Source organism: Carassius gibelio, chromosome B13 (genome assembly GCF_023724105.1).
Source record: "Carassius gibelio isolate Cgi1373 ecotype wild population from Czech Republic chromosome B13, carGib1.2-hapl.c, whole genome shotgun sequence".
NCBI lineage: Eukaryota > Metazoa > Chordata > Actinopteri > Cypriniformes > Cyprinidae > Carassius > Carassius gibelio.
The window spans coordinates 3,657,303-3,676,541 of record NC_068408.1 but is presented as its reverse complement, the minus strand read 5'-3'; the positions used below and the strand labels follow the sequence as shown (position 1 = coordinate 3,676,541).

At 35.5% G+C, this 19,239-nt stretch overlaps 1 protein-coding gene across 5 annotated transcripts in view; it reads right to left on the bottom strand.

Annotated features, from left to right (window-relative positions):
• The window catches only part of LOC127970173 (golgin subfamily A member 4), a 35,983-nt gene that overhangs the window by 12,372 nt on the left and 4,372 nt on the right, over positions 1 to 19,239 (bottom strand). For 3 of the 5 annotated variants that reach the window (XR_008156544.1, XM_052572480.1, XM_052572482.1), the window contains exons 3-16: positions 17,335 to 17,404; positions 15,971 to 16,290; positions 13,751 to 13,798; positions 13,599 to 13,655; positions 12,217 to 12,315; positions 11,995 to 12,136; positions 11,716 to 11,912; positions 9,455 to 9,538; positions 7,926 to 8,073; positions 7,667 to 7,845; positions 6,616 to 6,714; positions 6,346 to 6,501; positions 2,175 to 6,172; positions 1,954 to 2,075 (exon numbers count right to left, since the gene is read on the bottom strand). Coding sequence is in view for 4 of the 5 variants with exons in the window: in XM_052572480.1 (XP_052428440.1) it covers positions 1,954 to 2,075; positions 2,175 to 6,172; positions 6,346 to 6,501; positions 6,616 to 6,714; positions 7,667 to 7,845; positions 7,926 to 8,073; positions 9,455 to 9,538; positions 11,716 to 11,912; positions 11,995 to 12,136; positions 12,217 to 12,315; positions 13,599 to 13,655; positions 13,751 to 13,798; positions 15,971 to 16,290; positions 17,335 to 17,404 (5,719 nt within the window). In the remaining variant the exon portion in view is untranslated. The remainder of the gene's footprint in view (positions 1 to 1,953; positions 2,076 to 2,174; positions 6,173 to 6,345; positions 6,502 to 6,615; positions 6,715 to 7,666; positions 7,846 to 7,925; positions 8,074 to 9,454; positions 9,539 to 11,715; positions 11,913 to 11,994; positions 12,137 to 12,216; positions 12,316 to 13,598; positions 13,656 to 13,750; positions 13,799 to 15,970; positions 16,291 to 17,334; positions 17,405 to 19,239) is intronic. The other 2 variants (XM_052572481.1, XM_052572483.1) reach the window with 2 other exon arrangements.

Below are 19,239 nucleotides of genomic sequence, written 5' to 3'. Positions count from 1 at the left end.
ATCACTTTTTTAGAATTTCAGAATTCTTGCCATCAGTATCAATATGACGAAAAACTAAGAAAAAAAAAATTCTAAGTCACTGATGACAAGCAGATAGTCGGCAATTAAATAAGAAACTAATTACAACAAATAGAAAAAAAGCAGTGCAACACATTATATAAATTAAATGTATAAAAACAACGAGTATTCTTTACAGTGTGTAATTAAATATATATTTATTATTATTAAAGTTACAAAAGTGATTTAGTCAAGAGCAGCGAGAGATTTTCTCGCTGTTGTTGTTTGATAAACATGAATGACAGACAGAAGGAATATTAGACAGGTGTAACTTTAAGAGCTGCCCAGATCCAATATACCATTCGCATGAGCTTTCTTTCTCAGCTGTTTGCTTTCATTTAAGACCAGTCAGTGAACTACGGCTCTGTTTATTAAATGCCGCTCCATCTGAAAGCACGTGCTGGAAATTTACTACTAATCACAGAACCCGCTTTACTGATGAGATGCGCATGAAAATCGCATTCAATTATTTGCCCAGCCCTAATTTTGACATATACAAGTGTGTGTATTTATTTGTTCAAGGCCAATAAATTGGCAAAAATATGTCTTATCAATAAACCAATGCTCTATGAGCACCGTGTTCTCATGCATGCGCAACACAGAGATCACATGCATATAGCGAAATTAGTTCTCTTTCACTGCTGATTGCATTTCAACGGCTTAAAATCACTTGTTTTTTAACTGTAATGCTTAAAATGTGTGTAAACGTTTTTGTGACCACTAGTGCTGCAACGACGCGTCGACGTCATCGATTACGTCGACTACAAAAATAGGTCGACGTGCGTGAAATGCGTTGACGCGTCACACTGTTTGTTTACATCAAGCGTAATGCCAAACTGGGAATGGAGAAAGTTGCATTCGATCACAAAAACAGAGGCCACTGTTATCAAAAGTATGGGAATACTTTAAACAGAGGACAAATAAAATGGCCCTTTGTTCCCTTTGCAAAACCAACATGGTGTACCACGGCAGCACAACTGCGATGCGCGAGCACCTCAGAGGAAAACATCTTGGCGCTCTCCGGTGTAACGGTTTAACTGGTTACCGTGTGATCTGGTGACCAACTTCCTGGTTCAGGTCTGATATTCTTGCGCTTGCGGCATTCTGAAAAGTTGAGATGTTTTTAACTCGATGCGGTGCGGACGCGCCTGGAAAAAACTGGAAAAAACGCGACCGCGTAGCTTCCATTATGAGCGCGCTTGTCCCGCGCCTACATTGGAAATAACGAACTTGAGCGCGCAAAAGACGTGATATGCGAACGGCCCCTTAAAAGACAGCGCGCCGCGAGACAACAGTCACAGACCACCGAGCTACCCCGAATCAGCTCCAGATCTCTGGGAACCATGCTAAACCATAGCAGAACCCTGAATACATTTCATGGTTTGTGATGCTAAAGAACATTTTATGACGTCTCAGACAACTGTAAATTTATGGCTTCTGTGGTTTAATTATAAACGCTATCATAAACTCATATTTACCATAGTAAAATAATTTTCTTTTCCTCTTTATTATTTTATATTTTATTTTATATTTTATACTGTAAAAACTTCAACCACATTGGTTGAAAATGAATAAAGGTTGAAATATTATATTAGAAGTTGTACTTATATATTTTTTTTTTTGTAAAGTTATCCAAAGGATTCATTAGCTAATTTAAAAAAAAGAACATCAGATTTATTATTTATTGTAATAAAAATAATCGTTAGATTAGTCGACAGAGAAAATAATCGTTAGTTGCAGCTCTAGTGACCACACAGCACAGCAATGTCATTGGAGCGTGAAACCGTGATAGAGACGATAGTTCAAATTTCTATAGTTCGGTATATCGCCCACACCTAGTAGAGTCTGAAAATAGTTCTAGGAGACTCTAGGAAATAAGTTACATGTTCCTCTTACCAATGGTTTCCTTCACAGGACCTTCCAGTTCCTTTTCTTTCAGGGCCATCTGAGTATTAAACTCCTCCATCAACTGCTTAAGAGCAGAATTGTGTTTCAATTCCATATCTTCCATTTCGAGCCTGAAAAGATCAACCATGTGAACCCTGATAACAATATTGTAGCATAAAATATGCATCCTTATTTACAATCGGTCTTTAAAATTGTCACATAAATCTTACTTCAGCTTTTTCTCGGTCTCCTCAGCCATTTCCTTCTTCAGGAATTCCAGCTCCTTCTCATGCTCTTTCCTTAGAGACCGAAAGTCTTTCTGTAGTCTGGAGAAATCTTTGTGGAGTTTTTGCTTCTCATTCTCAGCCTCTACTAGCTTTCTCTGAAGATCATTCTCTGAGGTGTTTGTATTGTTGATTAGGCACTCATTAACAGTCTCGCCATTTTCTTGAGGGGAACTCTGTTGTGCTTTTAGCTCATTTTCTTTCTCTTGTAACCTCTGCTGCAAATCTTGGAGTTTCTCCTCATATTCTTTCACCAACATGTCCTTTTGACTTGTCCAATCATCTTGGTTCCTGATAGCATGCATGTTTTCCTTGGCCACTAACGCTGTTGGCTCCATTCCCAATCTACTGCTGGACATTTGCACAGAAACATGTTCCTTCTCAACTTCATCAATCTGTTTCTCCTTGATCTGTTCTTGAAGATCCAAGCAAGTCTGCTGGAGCTCCTGCACTCGAGTTGTCTGTTCAAGCAGGTCTACTTTAAGGCGACTTACCTCAGTTTGGTAGTTTGCAATCTGCTCATTAGATTCTGAGAGTTTGGTTTCAAGCTCTCCAAGTCTTGAAGAAGCTTCTATAGCAGCAGTAGCAGATTGCTCCTCTTTTGCAGAAAAGTCTTTACGAAGAGCAGCAAGCTTCTCTTCATAGATATCTTTTACGTTTTTCAGAGAGGCCTGACTTTCCTCGTTTTCTTTCTGCTGTAATTCCTGTTGATGTTTTGCATGCTCTTCCTTCAATTTTGCAGTGGCCTCCTCCATTGACCTCTCAGTTTCCTCTAGAGCCTTTATACGTTGTTCTTTTTCATTATGGGTTTGCTTCATGGCTTCCAACTGCATCTGCAAGGCTTTGATAGCCTTCTCCTTTTCCTCAATTTGTGACGTCAACTGTTTACGAATCATGCCGATCTTTTGCTCTGCCTTCTTCTTCAACTCAGCTACTTTACCAGCCGTTTCAGCGGATGCCTTTTCTTGTGCTGCCTTCACAGCCTCTTCATTCGCCCTCAGAATATCAGTCTTCTCCCTCTCAAAGTCTTTCCGCTGGGATTCCAGTTCCTGCTTGGCAGTTTCAACGTCTTTCCTCAAAGACTGAAGACTTTGCTCAGTTTTCTGCATTAGGGCACCATTTTGAGAGCTTTGGTCCTGAGCTTCCTGCACCTGCTTCATCAACTCAATCTTTTCATTCTCCCTAATAGTAAGGTGCTGCTGCAAATCAGCTGCGAGCTGTTCCCGCTCTTTTGTCCGCAACTCTAGCTGCTCCTCCAGATCACAAACTTTTTTTGAGCAGCTTTCTAGCTCTGAGGTCAAGGCATGAACCCTCTGTTCTTTCTCATTAAGAGCCTGGTCCATCTCGGACTTGGTAATGGAGTGATTGTCAATGCTGGCAGTGAGCATCTGAAGTTGTCCGTCCTTTGTCGCAATCTGCCTCTCCATGTCTGCAACTTTATCTTGAAGAGATTTAACAGTGCTGTGATTCTGACTGAACTTCTTTTTCAGCTCAGAGAACTTATTCCTGAGTGAGTCTACCTGCTCTTGAAGCGAGGTCTTCTCTTTTTCTAGCCTTTCCACCGTCTCCCCCATCTGGCATGTTACTCTTTCCTTGTCCTCACTGTGCTGCTGATTCAGCAGAGATATGGCTTGCTCTTTCTCAGTTATGCTACTTGCTAACTGGGTCTTCAAGTCATTTATGACAGATTCTAGATTGCTGAGTTGCACAACATTTGCTTTGAGATTTTCTGATATGTGTTCTTTTTCCTCACAGAGCTGCTGCATTTGAAGGTGTTTCTCAGAAAGTACCTGGGAGCGATTATCTGCATCGGTTTGCAGAGACTCCCTTTCGATCTGTAAGGCTTTAAGAGTCTCTGAACTTGAACTTAACTGAAGTGTCACTTCATCAAGAGAGCTCTTTAGATTATGGTTCTCATCCAAAGCCTGCTGAAGTTCTTTCTCTAAAGTGCTAATTCTGTTGTCCTTCATCATGATAATATTTCGTAGATATGTGACCTTATTCAGATGATCTACGACCCGGCGTTGTAACTCCCCAACACGTTCCTCAACTTTCTTACACAGGTCAATAGAGAACCCATCTAACTTAGCCTGGGCTTCCTGACAACACTGCTTCAATTCTTTTGTGATGGCACACAACTGTGTCTGGAACTCTTTTTCTTTATTTTGGAGTTCAGCAGTTTTTTCTTCAAGTTTCCTCTGGAGATCTTCACCCTCTTTACATTTGGACGTTTCTAGCATATTCAGCTTTTGTTGGGTGTTTACCAACTCTTCAGATATACTCTGCAATCTCTCCTTACTAGTTTCCTCAGCCTTTCTCAGTTCGTCCTGCAAAAGGCTTCTTTCATTCAAGGCCTGGTTCAGATTCTTTTCCATGGATTCGGCTTGTCTTTTAAGTAAACCCTCCCCTTCAGATAAACTTTCTAGCTTGCTTGCAGCCTCCCTGAGCTCTGTCTGTAGTTTTTGCACGGTGGTTTCCCTCATGGCAAGCTCCTCCCTGAGGTTCTGGATGTCTTTCATAACCTGTTCCTTTTCTTCCCTGCTGGCCGAAAGCAGCTGAGAGATCTCCTCCAACTCTTGGGCTTTTTCTTGCAAAGACTGAGCATGTGTTTCTTGCAACTCCTCCTCATTCTGGTTGAGTTTCTCCTGCCAGCGACGGATAAGATCTTCCTGCTCCTGTTTATGAGTCAGCTGAAGCTTGTCCAAGTGCTCTTTGTGATTGGCCTCCAAATCAGACATGTTGGTGCTGAGGCCCTCAGAGCTTGCTTGCGCCATCTCAAGGATCTTCTCCTTTAGTTGCTGGTCTTTCAGTTCTATCTCTTGAGCTTTCTTGGATAACTCCACTTTGGCATTCTCCTCTTGATCCTGAAGCTGCTTCTTCAACTTGTCCTGTGCTTCTTTGTGTTTCTGTCTTAATTTCTCCATCTTATTTTCCTGGGATTTCAGCTTGCAATCCATGTCTTTCCTAATGTTCTCAAGTTTCTTCTCGTGAGAACTCTTCTGGTCATCCAGCTGCTTTCTCAATCGGTTTTGCTCCTCTTGCATTTTATTGCAGGTAGCTTCATGCAAATTTTCTTTTTCCAATAGTTCTCTCTTGACTTGCTCCATCTTCTGCATAAGTTCCTGAAGTTCACTTGTCTTTTGTTCAAGACACACTTCTTTCTCCTGACTATCATTACGCATTGCCTCAAGGGTTTGCTCAAGATCTTTCACTTGATTCTTGGTTTGCTGGAGTTCTTCTGTAAGTGTGCCTATCTGAGATCTTGATTTCTCAAGGGCCTCTTTATTTGACTGTTCCCTGAGTCGGAGCTCCTCCAACTGCACACTTCCTTCTTCTAAAGTCATTTCTTTAAGCACATGCTCCTCTAGTGCTTTTTCCTTCTCCTCCAACATAATCTTCAGCTGATTCATCTCTCCTTTCAGCATTTTCTCCACCTCTGCAAACGACTGTTTCATAGCTTCAATCTCAGCCTGATATTTTACTTGTTCTTCCTTGAGTCTGTCTTCAAACTCTTGTCTTGTGGTTTCACTGGTGGTCTCCACAGCGGACAGTCTTTCTTCTAACTGCTGTTTACTATTCAGTACCTCACTAAGCTCAGAAGACAGGGTCTCAATCTCAGTTTGTTTGTCACTCAGTTTATCAAGCATCTTTTTGTTCATGTCTTCCACGTGGGAATGGAACTGTTCCTCCTTGTCTTTCAGTATAGATTGGATTTCTGCTTTATGTTTCTGCACAAGCTCCTCCAAAGCAGCATCATGCTGCTGGGTAAGGGCTGTTATCTCCACTGTCTTTGTCTTTTCTAGCTCTTGCTTATGTGCTTCTTCTAGAGCAGCTATTTCAGCCTCATGTTTCTTTCTAAGCTCTTCCAGTTGCACAGAGTGTTCATCCGACTTGGCAGAATCCTTTTCAGTGCTACCTAGACAACTCTCAAGTTCTTGGATTCTCTGTAAAGAGAGAAAAAAAACATTTTAAGATATGTACAGTGCTGAGATATGGCATTGCTTTCAATCAAACTCTCATTCATGCTGGCTTCAAATCTAATAGTTAATTCGGCTATTCAACTACATTAAGGATATCCTGCTGATCCATCCTAAGATAAGGTGGCAAATAAACTCACTGTTCTGGTCGACTCCAACTCTAGCTGTAGTTCCTTGGCTTTGTTCTCTCCCTCAGTCTGAATTGCAGCTTTCTGCAGCTCTGCCTCTTCCAGAGCGAGAGATGCCTGCTGTTCTCTTTCCTGTGCCGACCTCAACAATTCCTCCCGACACTGCTCCTGAGACGAATAAAGAGTAATGGTGCAAACAGCTTAGGAAACACCTACATCCAAATAGCTAATATTTGCATTAACTAATCATAAGTTACAACAGAAATGAAAACTAGGGCACACCACAGCTTGTTTGATCTGGGCACTCAGTTCCTGTTCTTTGTTAGCCAAAGCCTCTGAATGTAACCGCTCCATTTCTGCTATCCTGTCCTCTGAGGATTTCTGAAAAGAAAGAAATCGTGACAAAATATTCATATTTGATGGACATTTAAAAATACTGACATGATAATGTTTACAAAGCAAAACAGTCTTTCCAGTCCATTTTGTTAAATTCTTGACTTATGTTTACCCAGTTATAGAAAAAAAACAATAATAAGTGACAACAGAACAGAAAAAAAGTGTTAATCTAACATTGCATTCAAAGTATATTTAACATTTTCTCATGGACAAGCTCAAAAGTTTTATCATAAGAATTGGAAATATCTCAGTTAACTATTCCCCAATGCATCATCCCTTGGCAAAATAATCAGATGACTCCAAATGTCACTCTTCTATGAATTATTGGCAAGGGAAACATGCGTCTTAGTTATGGCAAGGATTATGAGACCTGATGAATGAAACAGAGCTGAATTTCTGTCAAAAATACATGCAGACAGAAAAGGTGGGCTGTAAATGTGGCATCAATTTGGTCAATTTTGATTTACTACTGCCCTTTACTTAATGAATCATACTCCAATACACAAAGGAAGAGACTAAAGGTGTGCAGATCCATAAAAACACAGGTTTCATGGGAACTGTGCAGTCATGAAGGTTTAACCGCTCATCCAGACAAATCTCAGGATGAATGTGACACTGTGAGTGGACTGATGGCTTTTCCAGGCAAAATAACTTTAAGCAGGTCAAGTGCAAATGGGGACAGAGAAAAAGCAAAAGCAGCATATCAAAACGCAAACAACATGATTTAATACTCGTGATCCTAGTGTCTAAATTAAAGCATCTCCGCAAGACCATCCAAATTTTAACAGGATGTAGCTCTCAAACAATACTGATGTTGAGAAGTTAAAAAACGAATGAAATATGCATGACACAGCAACAGATGTTTTATTAATATGGAAAAAGTCTTTTATAGTTGTGGCACAAACAGTCCGAATGTAGCTTTACCACCCATACACACCTTCATAATGGTGACCACTTCCTGTTTGACCCTGGTTAGCTCCTGTTGCAAGCTTCTCCTCTCTTCCTCGCTGGTCTTCTCCACCTGCTTCACCTGCTCCTCAACGCTCACCTGCAGCTGACGGCGCGCCTCCTCCGCCCGCTGAGCCACACCTAGAGCTCGCTCCAGCTCTTCAAACGCTGGGAAAGAGTCAAATAAAGTGCATTAGGTCAAGTAGACACAAGGGCGGGAAACAGAGAGAGGAGACAGTCTAACTCACCTGCTTTCTCTGATTTCTCTTTCTGCTCCTGCAGCTCGTCTTTCTGAGCGAGGGTCTGCTGGAGTCTGGAGCGCAGCTGAGCGATCTCCTCTTCCTTCATCTCTAAAGTCTCGTGCATCTGACGCTTGGTTTCAGCAATGACCATTCCCTTCAAAATAATGCAATAGGTGAGCATTAAAGGGGCAGTTCATCAAAAAATTCAACGCACTCGTGAATTTAAGTCAATATGATCATATTTTGGCCTCTGAAAAACGAAATCTCAAATGCACAATATTGCGGTTAAGTTTTCATTTTCTGAAATCCACTGCTGATTATGTCCAAATAGTCTCTAGCACTACAGAGGCAATGATCTCTATCCTGCAGAGTAAAGGCCAAAGGCTAAACACAACATGACTGATTTTAACACAACTCATATTTCACATAAATCTAGCTTCGATGACATTTAAAGATGAATAAATGACAAATAAAATGCATTGTTTCAATTTATGTTAAAGTACACATTGTTATTGGAATATGTTACATATTATTATTGAAAAATTACATTTATACATTATGTACAAAAATATATAAATTACATTTTTTCAAAAAGAACTAATATATTGCAATAATATTATATATATTACAAAAAATATATATATATATTCAATATTTCTTAATTGTTTCAATAATAATACAAATAATATTATTATATGATAACGATCAATTACAGATTAGATAAAGAGAGAGAGAGAGAGAGAGAGAGAGAGAGGGAGGGAGGGATGGATGGAGGGATGGATGGATGGGAATTTTTATTCATAGATTTTACACACACACAAATGCAACTTTGCAACTTAAAAATTTTGCAACAAACAAAAATTATATAAAAAATAATAATGAAAATATCTAAAAACATAAATATATGAAATATATAATTTTTTATTATATAATTTAATTATAAATTATGTTATTATATACATTTATTTCATGTACTTACATTTATTATTTTCAATTACATGCTATGTTGTAATTATTATAATTATAAAAAATAATTAAATATACATTTCTATCAAAATATAAATTATATATATATAATATATATATATATATATATATATATATATATATATATATATATATATATATACACACACATTTGAAACATTACACACACATACACATGCACACACACAGTAAATATTATGGCCTATAAAAATATTTTTCAGTTTAGTTCAGTTCACCCTCCATTGGCAGATAAAAGCTCAGTTTGGACCATGCTTGACCCCCATCCTAAAATAATAAGAAAGACATATTCTCCAGTCTTACTTTTATACTCAAATGTGTCAAAGTGAGCGGCGCACAGGAAATATGTTTTCCATTCATTTTAAAAAGCTCTTCCGGGATAATTGATCTTTGTCTTTCGTTTAGAGAGCCAGTGGAATCTGTATTTGTGCTTCTGCTCCTGCTGGCTCACAAACCGTCCCGTGGCAGACGCACAGCAGAGCTGAACCCCTCTGAGGAGCGAAAGGAAGCGTGTCCTGTTCCTCTCTCACCTTGTCCTGCTCCAGCTGCTCGATGAGGTTCTTGGCGTCTCCCAGCTGCGTGATCAGCTTCGTCTTCTCTGTAGTGTGCAGCTCCTGGTGAACACAGATGACAGATGGTGAGTGTGCGATGATGGATCTCAATACATTACTCTCAGAATAAACATCAACACTATAATAAAAACCCCAGAGCCAGCTAGACGAGTCTAGACAGCCTGGATTAGAAAGTGAGTTGCTTGGAAATGCAGAGGCCAGCTGGAAATGTACTGACCTGAAACTTTAACCTGCAAAATGTGGAAAAAAGTTTGACTGTATATCAAAAACACTTTGCACATCCAATAAGTCTGGCTACACAAGAGTTGAACGGCTAAGCATATAAACTATCTTAAGCGGGGTCTTTTCTGCAAGAAAATGCTGAAAACACTGCAATGCAAAGCTTTGCCATTGTTAAACGCCTTAATACTGATCTTCCAGAATACTATAGCATATCCTTCACGACCAAGCGATTATGTTACAACAGCAACCAAGGAGCTGTGAATAATTATCATGTCTCCCGCCACAGATAAACACACACACACACACACACACACACACACACAGGCCACATCCACATCACAGCAGCCTGTGGAGTCGTCACACCAGACCCACAATCAAACCTCAATCCCAGCTCAGGACAGCAGCCAGCGGTTGTGGAGCGTCGCCTCGAGCGCAGAACGCCACTCTTTTAGGCAACGGCGGTTACTTCCTGTTTCCTGCTGGTTTCCTTGAACTGGAGAATTTGACACTCACAACTCAAAAAAAAAATTGCTTTGGATAAAAATGTCTGCTAAACCACAACCAAACTAAAATGAAAATAAGAAAATATAAGAAAAAAAAAAAAAAAAAAATTATATATATATATATATATATATATAAATATATATATATATATATATATATATATATATATATATATATATATATATATATATATATATTAAACAATTATTTGTTTATTATATAACGGCTCATCATGGAAACTTGGAAAAAAAAAAAAAAAAAAAAAAAAAAAAAAATTATATATATATATATATATATATATATATATATATATATATATATATATATATATATATATATATATATATATATATATATATATATATATAAAATCAATATAATACATATCATACAGATATTAGTCAAATTAACCTAAATGGTATTGAATAAACAAAAAATAAAATAATTTGAAAATTTATTTTTTTTTATCATTTATATATTTAATTATATATTATATATTTATATTTTATTATATAATTTTTTTTAATTATTATTTGTGGTGTTTGCACAGGCAAGAATTATTACTACTACCAATCTGAACAAACTTCTACAGGTTAAAATTTAACTGTGATGCACAACTATGTGCTTTGGACATGAATGGCACTTTCCAGTGCACCTTTCTTCAGAAAAAGTAAAAATCTTGTTTTATTAGATAATTTAATGCAGTGCCTTAGAGCTTCACATAAATCTGAGATGAAGCTGATCTTCGGCTGGTGTGTTTTAGTGTTTCAGCGAGTGTGACGGGGGGATCAGACGGACTGTAATGTGTGTCTGTACACTGCTCTCACACAAACACATCACATCCACAGGAAACACACTCTCAGTCCTCCGCATGCATGAATCAACCATAAAATTGAACAAAAAAACATGCATTCAATAACATAAATGGAAAATAAACCATGCAAGTATAAAAGAAAAAAATACAGAAAACAGAAAATAAATCAAGTATGAATAAAATAAAGTAAATAAAAAATAAACTAACACAACTTCTGCATGAATAATATGTAAAATGAAATAATTAATAAAGAAAAATAAGAAATAAAAATAATATAAACCATGTCTAAATAAAATAAAATGTGGCAACAAAAATAAAATAAACCATACAAGAATAAAATAATGATAAAATGTAAAAAATATATATTTTTAAAATAAATATTAATCAAAATAAAATAAAAAAAAGATTAATGTATAAATAAAATATATTTTTTATATAAATAAATATATCACAAAATAAAAATGAAAAAAATATGTAGTAAATAATACTAAATGTAAACCATTCATGATGGTTTAAATGACAAATAAAAAAATAAATCAAAATAAAATACAAATTAATAAAATAAAATGGTGAACGGTGAAGCTCAATGATCACCTCAACATGATAAAAATCCCTAAATAACCCAGCTAAGCAAAAGCTAGATGTTCTTGGTGTTATGTCTTATTTACTGTGTCTGTACCTTCATTTTCTCAAGCTCTTGCAGTCTCTCCTGCAGCTGCTGCTGTAAAACCTCGTTCTCGCTGCTCAGCTGAGCGCTGCGCTCTTTACTGGATCGAATCATCTCTTTGCATCTCTGCAGGAGACTCTCTTGCCTTTTGATTCGCTTCTGAAGAGCCTCAAGGTCCACCGCGCTGCCCGGCTCTCCGCTGCCCTCTGCTGGCCCCACACACGAAACACAAACAGGTTAAAGACGACGAGTGCTGAAAACTGTTCTGGGAACTTGAAAACCTTGACACACCTGTGTTAAGTGCAGAGCCGTCATCTTTCGAGGGGCTCTGAATGTCGGTGTTTGCATCGACCGTGTCTGTGGACTGAGAGGTCTCTACCTCGGAGGAAAGCACAGCTCCAGACGTCTGCAGACGCTTCTTCAACAGAGACACCTGAAGACAACAGCTTCGGGATCACCTCGGGTAACTAGGACATGCACAATGAGATGGACACACACAGAACACTGGTGTACTTGCGTCTGAAGCACACTGATCATCTGGTCCTTCTCCTCCAGAGCAGCATCAAACTCCTCCTGCAGGTGTTTCTTGGCCTGCTGGTCCATCTGAAGCTCCTGAGGAGGACATATGAGGCTCAATAACTGATAATAATATCTAAAAATGATTTATTTATGCAACATGTTATTAAAATAATTCAAAAGTATTTCAAAAAGCTACATTTCGACTGTTTGTGCCACAGAAAACTATAAAAAGACCTTTTCCATATTAATACAACAGTGTCAAGCAAGTCAAGTTTGGAGAATTTGACACTCTCTACTTTAATAAAAATTTCTTTGGATAAAACGTTCTTCTAAATTAACAATTATAAATGTAAATGAATGTATTTTTTGATCACCGAGTGCAAAACAAACAAAAGCAAATAAAAATGAGCCTATATAAACAAACTCTGCATCAATAAAATAAAATTCATTTACAAAATAAAGAATGAAAAGAAAACAGGCATAAAATAAAATAATACAACTAAATAAATAATATAAAAATAAACCAGAAAACAGAAAATAAATAAAGTATGAATAAAGTAAATAAAAAATAAACTAACACAACTTTTGCATGAATAATATATACAATTAAATAATTAATAAACAAAAATAAGAAATAAAAATAATATAAACCATGTCTAAATAAAATAAAATGTGGTAACAAAAATAAAATAAAGAAACCATACATGAATAAAATAATGAAAAAAAAATAAATAATGAAAACATGCATAAAATAAAATAAAACAACTAAATAAATAATATAAAAATAAACCATGTATGAATAATACAAAATAATCTATACATATAATGTATTAATATTTTTTACATTTTTTAAATTTAAAATGTATTAATGTTAATTACAAATAAAAACTTTATGCTAATTTATTTATTTATAAACATTATATAGACACATTTAATAAACTACTAAAAATGACAAAAACGCAACAAAATTACTAAAGATTTTACTGAAATTAAAATAAAATACTAAAAACAAAAACTGATTCAATAGTTTATAACGCTATCCCAAGGTTTATTTTTATTTTATTCATGGTTTATTTTATTCAGTAATGTAATGTAATGTAATGTAATGTTAATTTAATTTAATTTAATTTAATTTAATTTAATTTAATTTAATTTAATTTAATTTAATTTAATTTAATTTAATTTAATTTAATGTGCCCAATTCCTCTCACAATCACTCAAAAGCAGATCCTAAACGCACATTGCAGACGTTAAGTGCATTGTGAAAGCTGTTTCATAAGGGCACAGTGTGAATGGAGCAGTAATAGAGATATCAGAGGTAGAAAAACATTGACGCAGAGCCTGTGATGAAGAGTTCAAGTGTGTGCCAGACGAACCTCCCTGAGCTCCCCTATTCTTCTCAGGGCTTTATCTTGACTCTGGCTGAGGATGGCCTGAGACACACAGACAGAGATGAATAACAGACTGACCTCACAGCAAAACAAGCTACAGTCATGTATTCTGCTGCATCGACTGAATATGACATTACCTGCGTTTTCTCTTTATCCCGGAGTACGGTTCGGTAAGCTGTAACCAACTGAGAGAGAGAGAGAGAAAACATCAGTCATCTAATAATCATACACACACATTTCACAAATCAAACTGTTCCATTCCCAAATCAGTGATCACGTCTGATCAGACTCACTAGTTGATTACTTCTTCCTCTAGTCTATTCACTGTGTACGAGTCGACTAGATGAAGGTCAGGTGCTGATACACAATCCCTCTTTCTGATGGTGGCCAATGAGTGCAACTATACATCTCAAATGATAAGCTACTACGAAATATATTGTAGGAACTGAATTTTGTGTAAAGCTGCTTTGCATCGAATTGTATCGTGAAAACTAAGCACTATACAAATACAAATAAACCTGAATTGAATATACTCCATGAAATGCACACATTTTTAAGAAAAGGTAAACAAAAAAACGAATGGGGGAAAAAAACTAAACTAACTAAAGTAAAGGAGGACATTTTAATTTTGTTGTGCATAACAATATTAATAACAATAAATATTATTATTATAATTGTAAATGTAACTTTCGTCATCATTTGTGATTGGATTTCGGTGTTATTTTAATATTACTTATATAATATTATTTGTTCATATTTTTTATTTTATATTTTCAGTTTTTATTTAAATTTTAGTTTAAGTTTTAGTAAATATATGTTTTTTTTTTTTCATTTTTATTAGTTTTTTATATTTCTATAAAGCTTCAAACACTTTTATTTATATTTTAATTTGAATAATTTTATTATGGATGAATGATGTTAGTATTTCAGCTTTCATTGATTTATTTCAGTTAGTTGCCAACATTCATTAAACCATTTTTTTTTTAATTTAGTAATTTAAAGATTAATGGATTGATTTTAGCAATTTTAGCTTAAATGTCTTTCATATTCACTTAAATTAGTTATACATTTAAAATTTTTACATTGACATTTTTTTTCTGCTTTAATATTTAAATGTAAGTAATTTGATGTTCTTATTTCAAGTCATTTTTATTAGTTTTTTATATTTCTATACAACTAAAATTTGTATTTCCATTTTTAATTCAGTAATTTTAGGATAGATGGTTTTAGTACTTCAACTTCAATTTTTGTTTACAAAAGTTTATGCCTTTCAGTTTGTTTTTTCTCACATTTTCAATTCCAATTTTATTTTACCTTTTTTTCAATAACCAAAAATATGTTTTAATAGCTTTAGTGTTGGTTAACAACAACATCACTGTTTCATATAAGAGTGGGTCACATTGCTCATGGGGCAAAGTTTATTGATTTCTCATCCTACAGCAGAGGATACGAAGCAATTTCAAATGAGATTTTTGTGAAAAATTAAACACTACTACATCTCAGAAACCTTACTCTGCAAAACTTTCCAGATTGTGCTTAAATTTCCAATTAACTGTGCATCAGAGATGGCAGAACTTTAGATACAGAGGCTAGCTACAAGTCATTATTTAGATTAGCAAACTGTAGCAATTAACAAATGTTTGCAATTGAGAGTTACAATAATAAATAAAAAAAAAACAATAAAAAAGCAGATCTGGGAAATGTTTAGTTCATATCCCACCATCTAGTTTTTTTCTCAGAATTCCAAGATAAAAATTCAAAATTGCAAGAAGAAAAGTCCAAATTGTGAAATATTAAATTGCAATTATGGTTTTATTTTTTAATCCATAAAAAATAAAAAAAATAATAATAATAATTAAAAGCTAATTGCAACTTTTACATTATTTTTAAAATTTTTAATAACTCATACTTCTAGGCCGATTTTGCAAAAAATTTTAATCTTGATTTTTCCAAAATGTTTGACCAATTCTCAATGTTTGTTTAATGATTTTAAACCATATATTTATGGTCCTTCACATCGTTCATTTCTCTTTACTGTTATCACCGGCATATTGTCATAGTGTCTAATTCGAACATTTAGTCATTTCTATTCAAGATCGTGATTCCTCGATTTAAAAAAAAATAATATCATGGCAAAACAAATTCAAATGAATCAATAAAAACGGGAAAAGAGCCCAGCCCTACATACTACTTAGATTTTGAATTATGAGACAAAAATTGACAACTACCTTGCAATCTTCCATAGTTACACCCTTCGTATAACAAGCACTGTGCACTTTTGTGTTTGACTTCAGAGGTAATCTGACCCTCATTTACAATAGAATTAGATCTGATCTCTAATGTTTAGAAGCGCTCACCTCGGAGTACTTCCCCCTGTAGTTCCCGAGGCTTCTCTCGACCCGGTGCAGGCGGTTCAAGAGCTGCTCTTTAGACAGACTCTCAGCGCTGCCGGGCGAATCCTCCGCCTCGCTCTCGATGTCCGACGGAGGGTCGAACGCCGGCGACGACTGGGCCTCATTCTCTCCGACGAGAGAGAGCGATTCTCTGGAGGAGCTTCTGACCAGACTGTCCCGGGAGCCGGAGCGAAAGAGCCCTTCACCGCGGGCCGAACCCCGGAGCAGAGACTCCACCGAAGAAACCTTCTGCTGCAGCTTCTGGGCCAGAGACTGAGACTCCTCTTTCTGGAGGACCGGTTTAAATAATCAGCATTAGATGAACAATAAGCAGATTCTGTTTAAGGTCAAAGATTCAAACTGTGAGCAAGCCTCTTACTCAAAAATGACATAAAAAATAAAATACATTATAATTCTAAGAACTATTTATATTAGTTCTACTGCCTCTAATAATGATGGTTGTTGTTGTTGTTGTTATTATAATACTAAAATATACTATATAAAGCTAATTAATCATTTGTATTTGTAATGTTATTAAAAATAATAATTAATAGCTATTTAATCATTTTGCTACTATTAAAATTAATTATTTGTAAAACGAAGATTAATTCTCATAGTAAAAATTATTATTAGTTAAATATTAGCAATTATTATAATGTTTTATACAATATATATTATATACTTATTTATTTTATAATTTCATTATTTCTATTGATATATAACTTGCATCATATATGTTAATTGAAAATAAAAATGGTATTTACACACCTAATGTTGCATTGACTGACTTGTGCAGATTTCAATTTAAAAGAATAATGCTACAGTACTGTACACAAACTTATTTTGAGGGAAAATGTGTTTAATTGTTATTAAAACAATGCACAAGGGAGATGCGATGTCTGTCTGACACACAGTACTGTGCAATATTCATTTCATTCAGTATTTTATATTAAAGAAGTCTCTTCTGCTCAGCAAGGGTATATTTATCGGATTAAAAACTACATTAAAAACAGTAATATTGAGAAATATTTGTACAATTCAAAATTGTTTTCTATTTGAATACAAGTGTAATTTATTTCTGTGATGCACAGCTGTATTTTCAGCATCATTACTCCAGTCTTCAGTGTCACATGATCAACATTTATTGAAAACGGTAAAATTTCTCTGAAAACTGATGCTTTTAAGGATTCCTTGCCACCATGTGTGCCAACAAATATTCTGCATCAGACACTGTGTTCAAATCATTTACAATGCATCTCATTAAGCCACTTTCAGATGCAATGTGGACAGGTCTTTGGTCCATGAATGTGAAACACATTAACTATTACTTGCCTGAGGAGAAGCGATTCCATCCCCGTTCACACTGCCTCTCGGAGAGCTGCTGGCCGCTTTAATGCCCTGCATCGCAACAGAACCCACAAACATGAGTGAAAGTGCGTCTCTGCAATCAACAGGAGGGTTAGTATTCCTCCGGCCCCTCGTGCTACACACCGCTTACTCTGGGAGCAGTATTAGTGTTTGCTACGAGAAATGCAGCTTACATCAACCCTAACCTCATGCAACTTGAAGAGGAACACAGGGGTTAAACACAAACGTAGACTGTATTACACAAACGAGGAGTTAAACACAGCAGCACTACACTAGCAGCTTTGGCAACTGCAAACAGGTCGAACCGCTAGCATGTGAGTTCGGCGTTGTGTTGAGTTCAGCAGGAGTTAGACGGCCACAGCGTTCTCCCTGAAGTCTTTACTCGGTTTATAATGGTAGAGAATGAGAGAGTATCATCACTGTCAAATTCTGCTTCAGAACTGAAGGATTTTTTATACAAATACATGAAAAAAGCAACATGCAAACAGTCAAATTATTTCTTTTTCAGGTATAGCATTGGCAACAAGGCACATTGGCAAGAATTTACTCTATTAAAGTTTCCATTAAAAGGCATTAGAACCCATAAATAGAAAAAAAGAAATGCTAAAACCAGTGTTTTAATGCAAGTCAGTTTAAAACTAGTTCAATTTACACCAAAATTCACTTTCTGTTTGTTGTACTACATACAGAAGGCAATTCCTATACACTTTAGGCCAAAGATAATAAAGACAGTTATTAAGACAGCATTATCAGACATTGCCTGCACTTTGATAACATAAAGAGATGGCACTTAAAGCAACAGTGTCCTTCATAACATTACACACCAATTTTAGCAAATAAATGTACTTCCAGTTCACTGAGTGAGGAGCTGAACACATTTGCACACGCCAGATAAAGCCAGGGACACTTTGATGGTGTGATGAAAAACAAGTTTAGGTTCACTTTACACATCAGTAGTATCAGTCAATGAAAAACGACACATATCCACAGATCTGCATAATTATATTGCCCCAAAGAACATCATAATGAGGCCAGTAATACAGCAGATCACGTGATGAGCGTGTGTGATGTGATTGGCTGTGCTGTCTGTCAGCTGATGTGTGTGTAATGAGCTCAGGTGTGTGTGTGTGTGTGTGTGTGTGTGTGTGTGTGTGGAGGATTATCTGTGTGTATAGAGATAAATCCTTCAGTCTGAGCTGAGCCTCTAATGTCTTCACAAACATACATACTATAATATGGAAAACTTAAACTTTATGTGTGTAGCCTTGACAACTACCTAAACAAAAAATAAGTTTAAATAATAAAGTTACTAAAACAGAAATTAAAATAAAGATAAATAGAGATATTTAAAATGAAAACCTAAAGAATATGACAAAATAACATAAAATTACTAAAACTTAAACTTATAACTGAACTTGAATGATTTTAAATAAATAAAAGGTAATTCAAAATATGAAAATATTATAATAGTATATAAAATATAAAAAACAACAATAGCACAGATATTTAAAAAAATCAATTGTATATTATACAATTTCTTTTTTTTTTTTAATCGGCTCAAGTTAAAAAATATAAATGTAAATCATTACCCTACATTTTTTTAATTGGATGACTGAAACCTTTTTTAGACCCAAAAGAGCCTTTCACATGACTTGCATCAGTTCAGTTCAGTTCTGTACACCTCAACAATATTACAGATACTCATGCAGAGTCATTTTATGAGGATGCTGTTTAACAAGAAACTGTTCGCAGTCAAGAATGAACATAAGAAAACATCATAGATGACATATCTGAGCAAAGAACAGAAAAACGTCTTGCTAATTTTGTTTATACACCTCAGAAAGAAAAAAAAATAGAACAGTCTG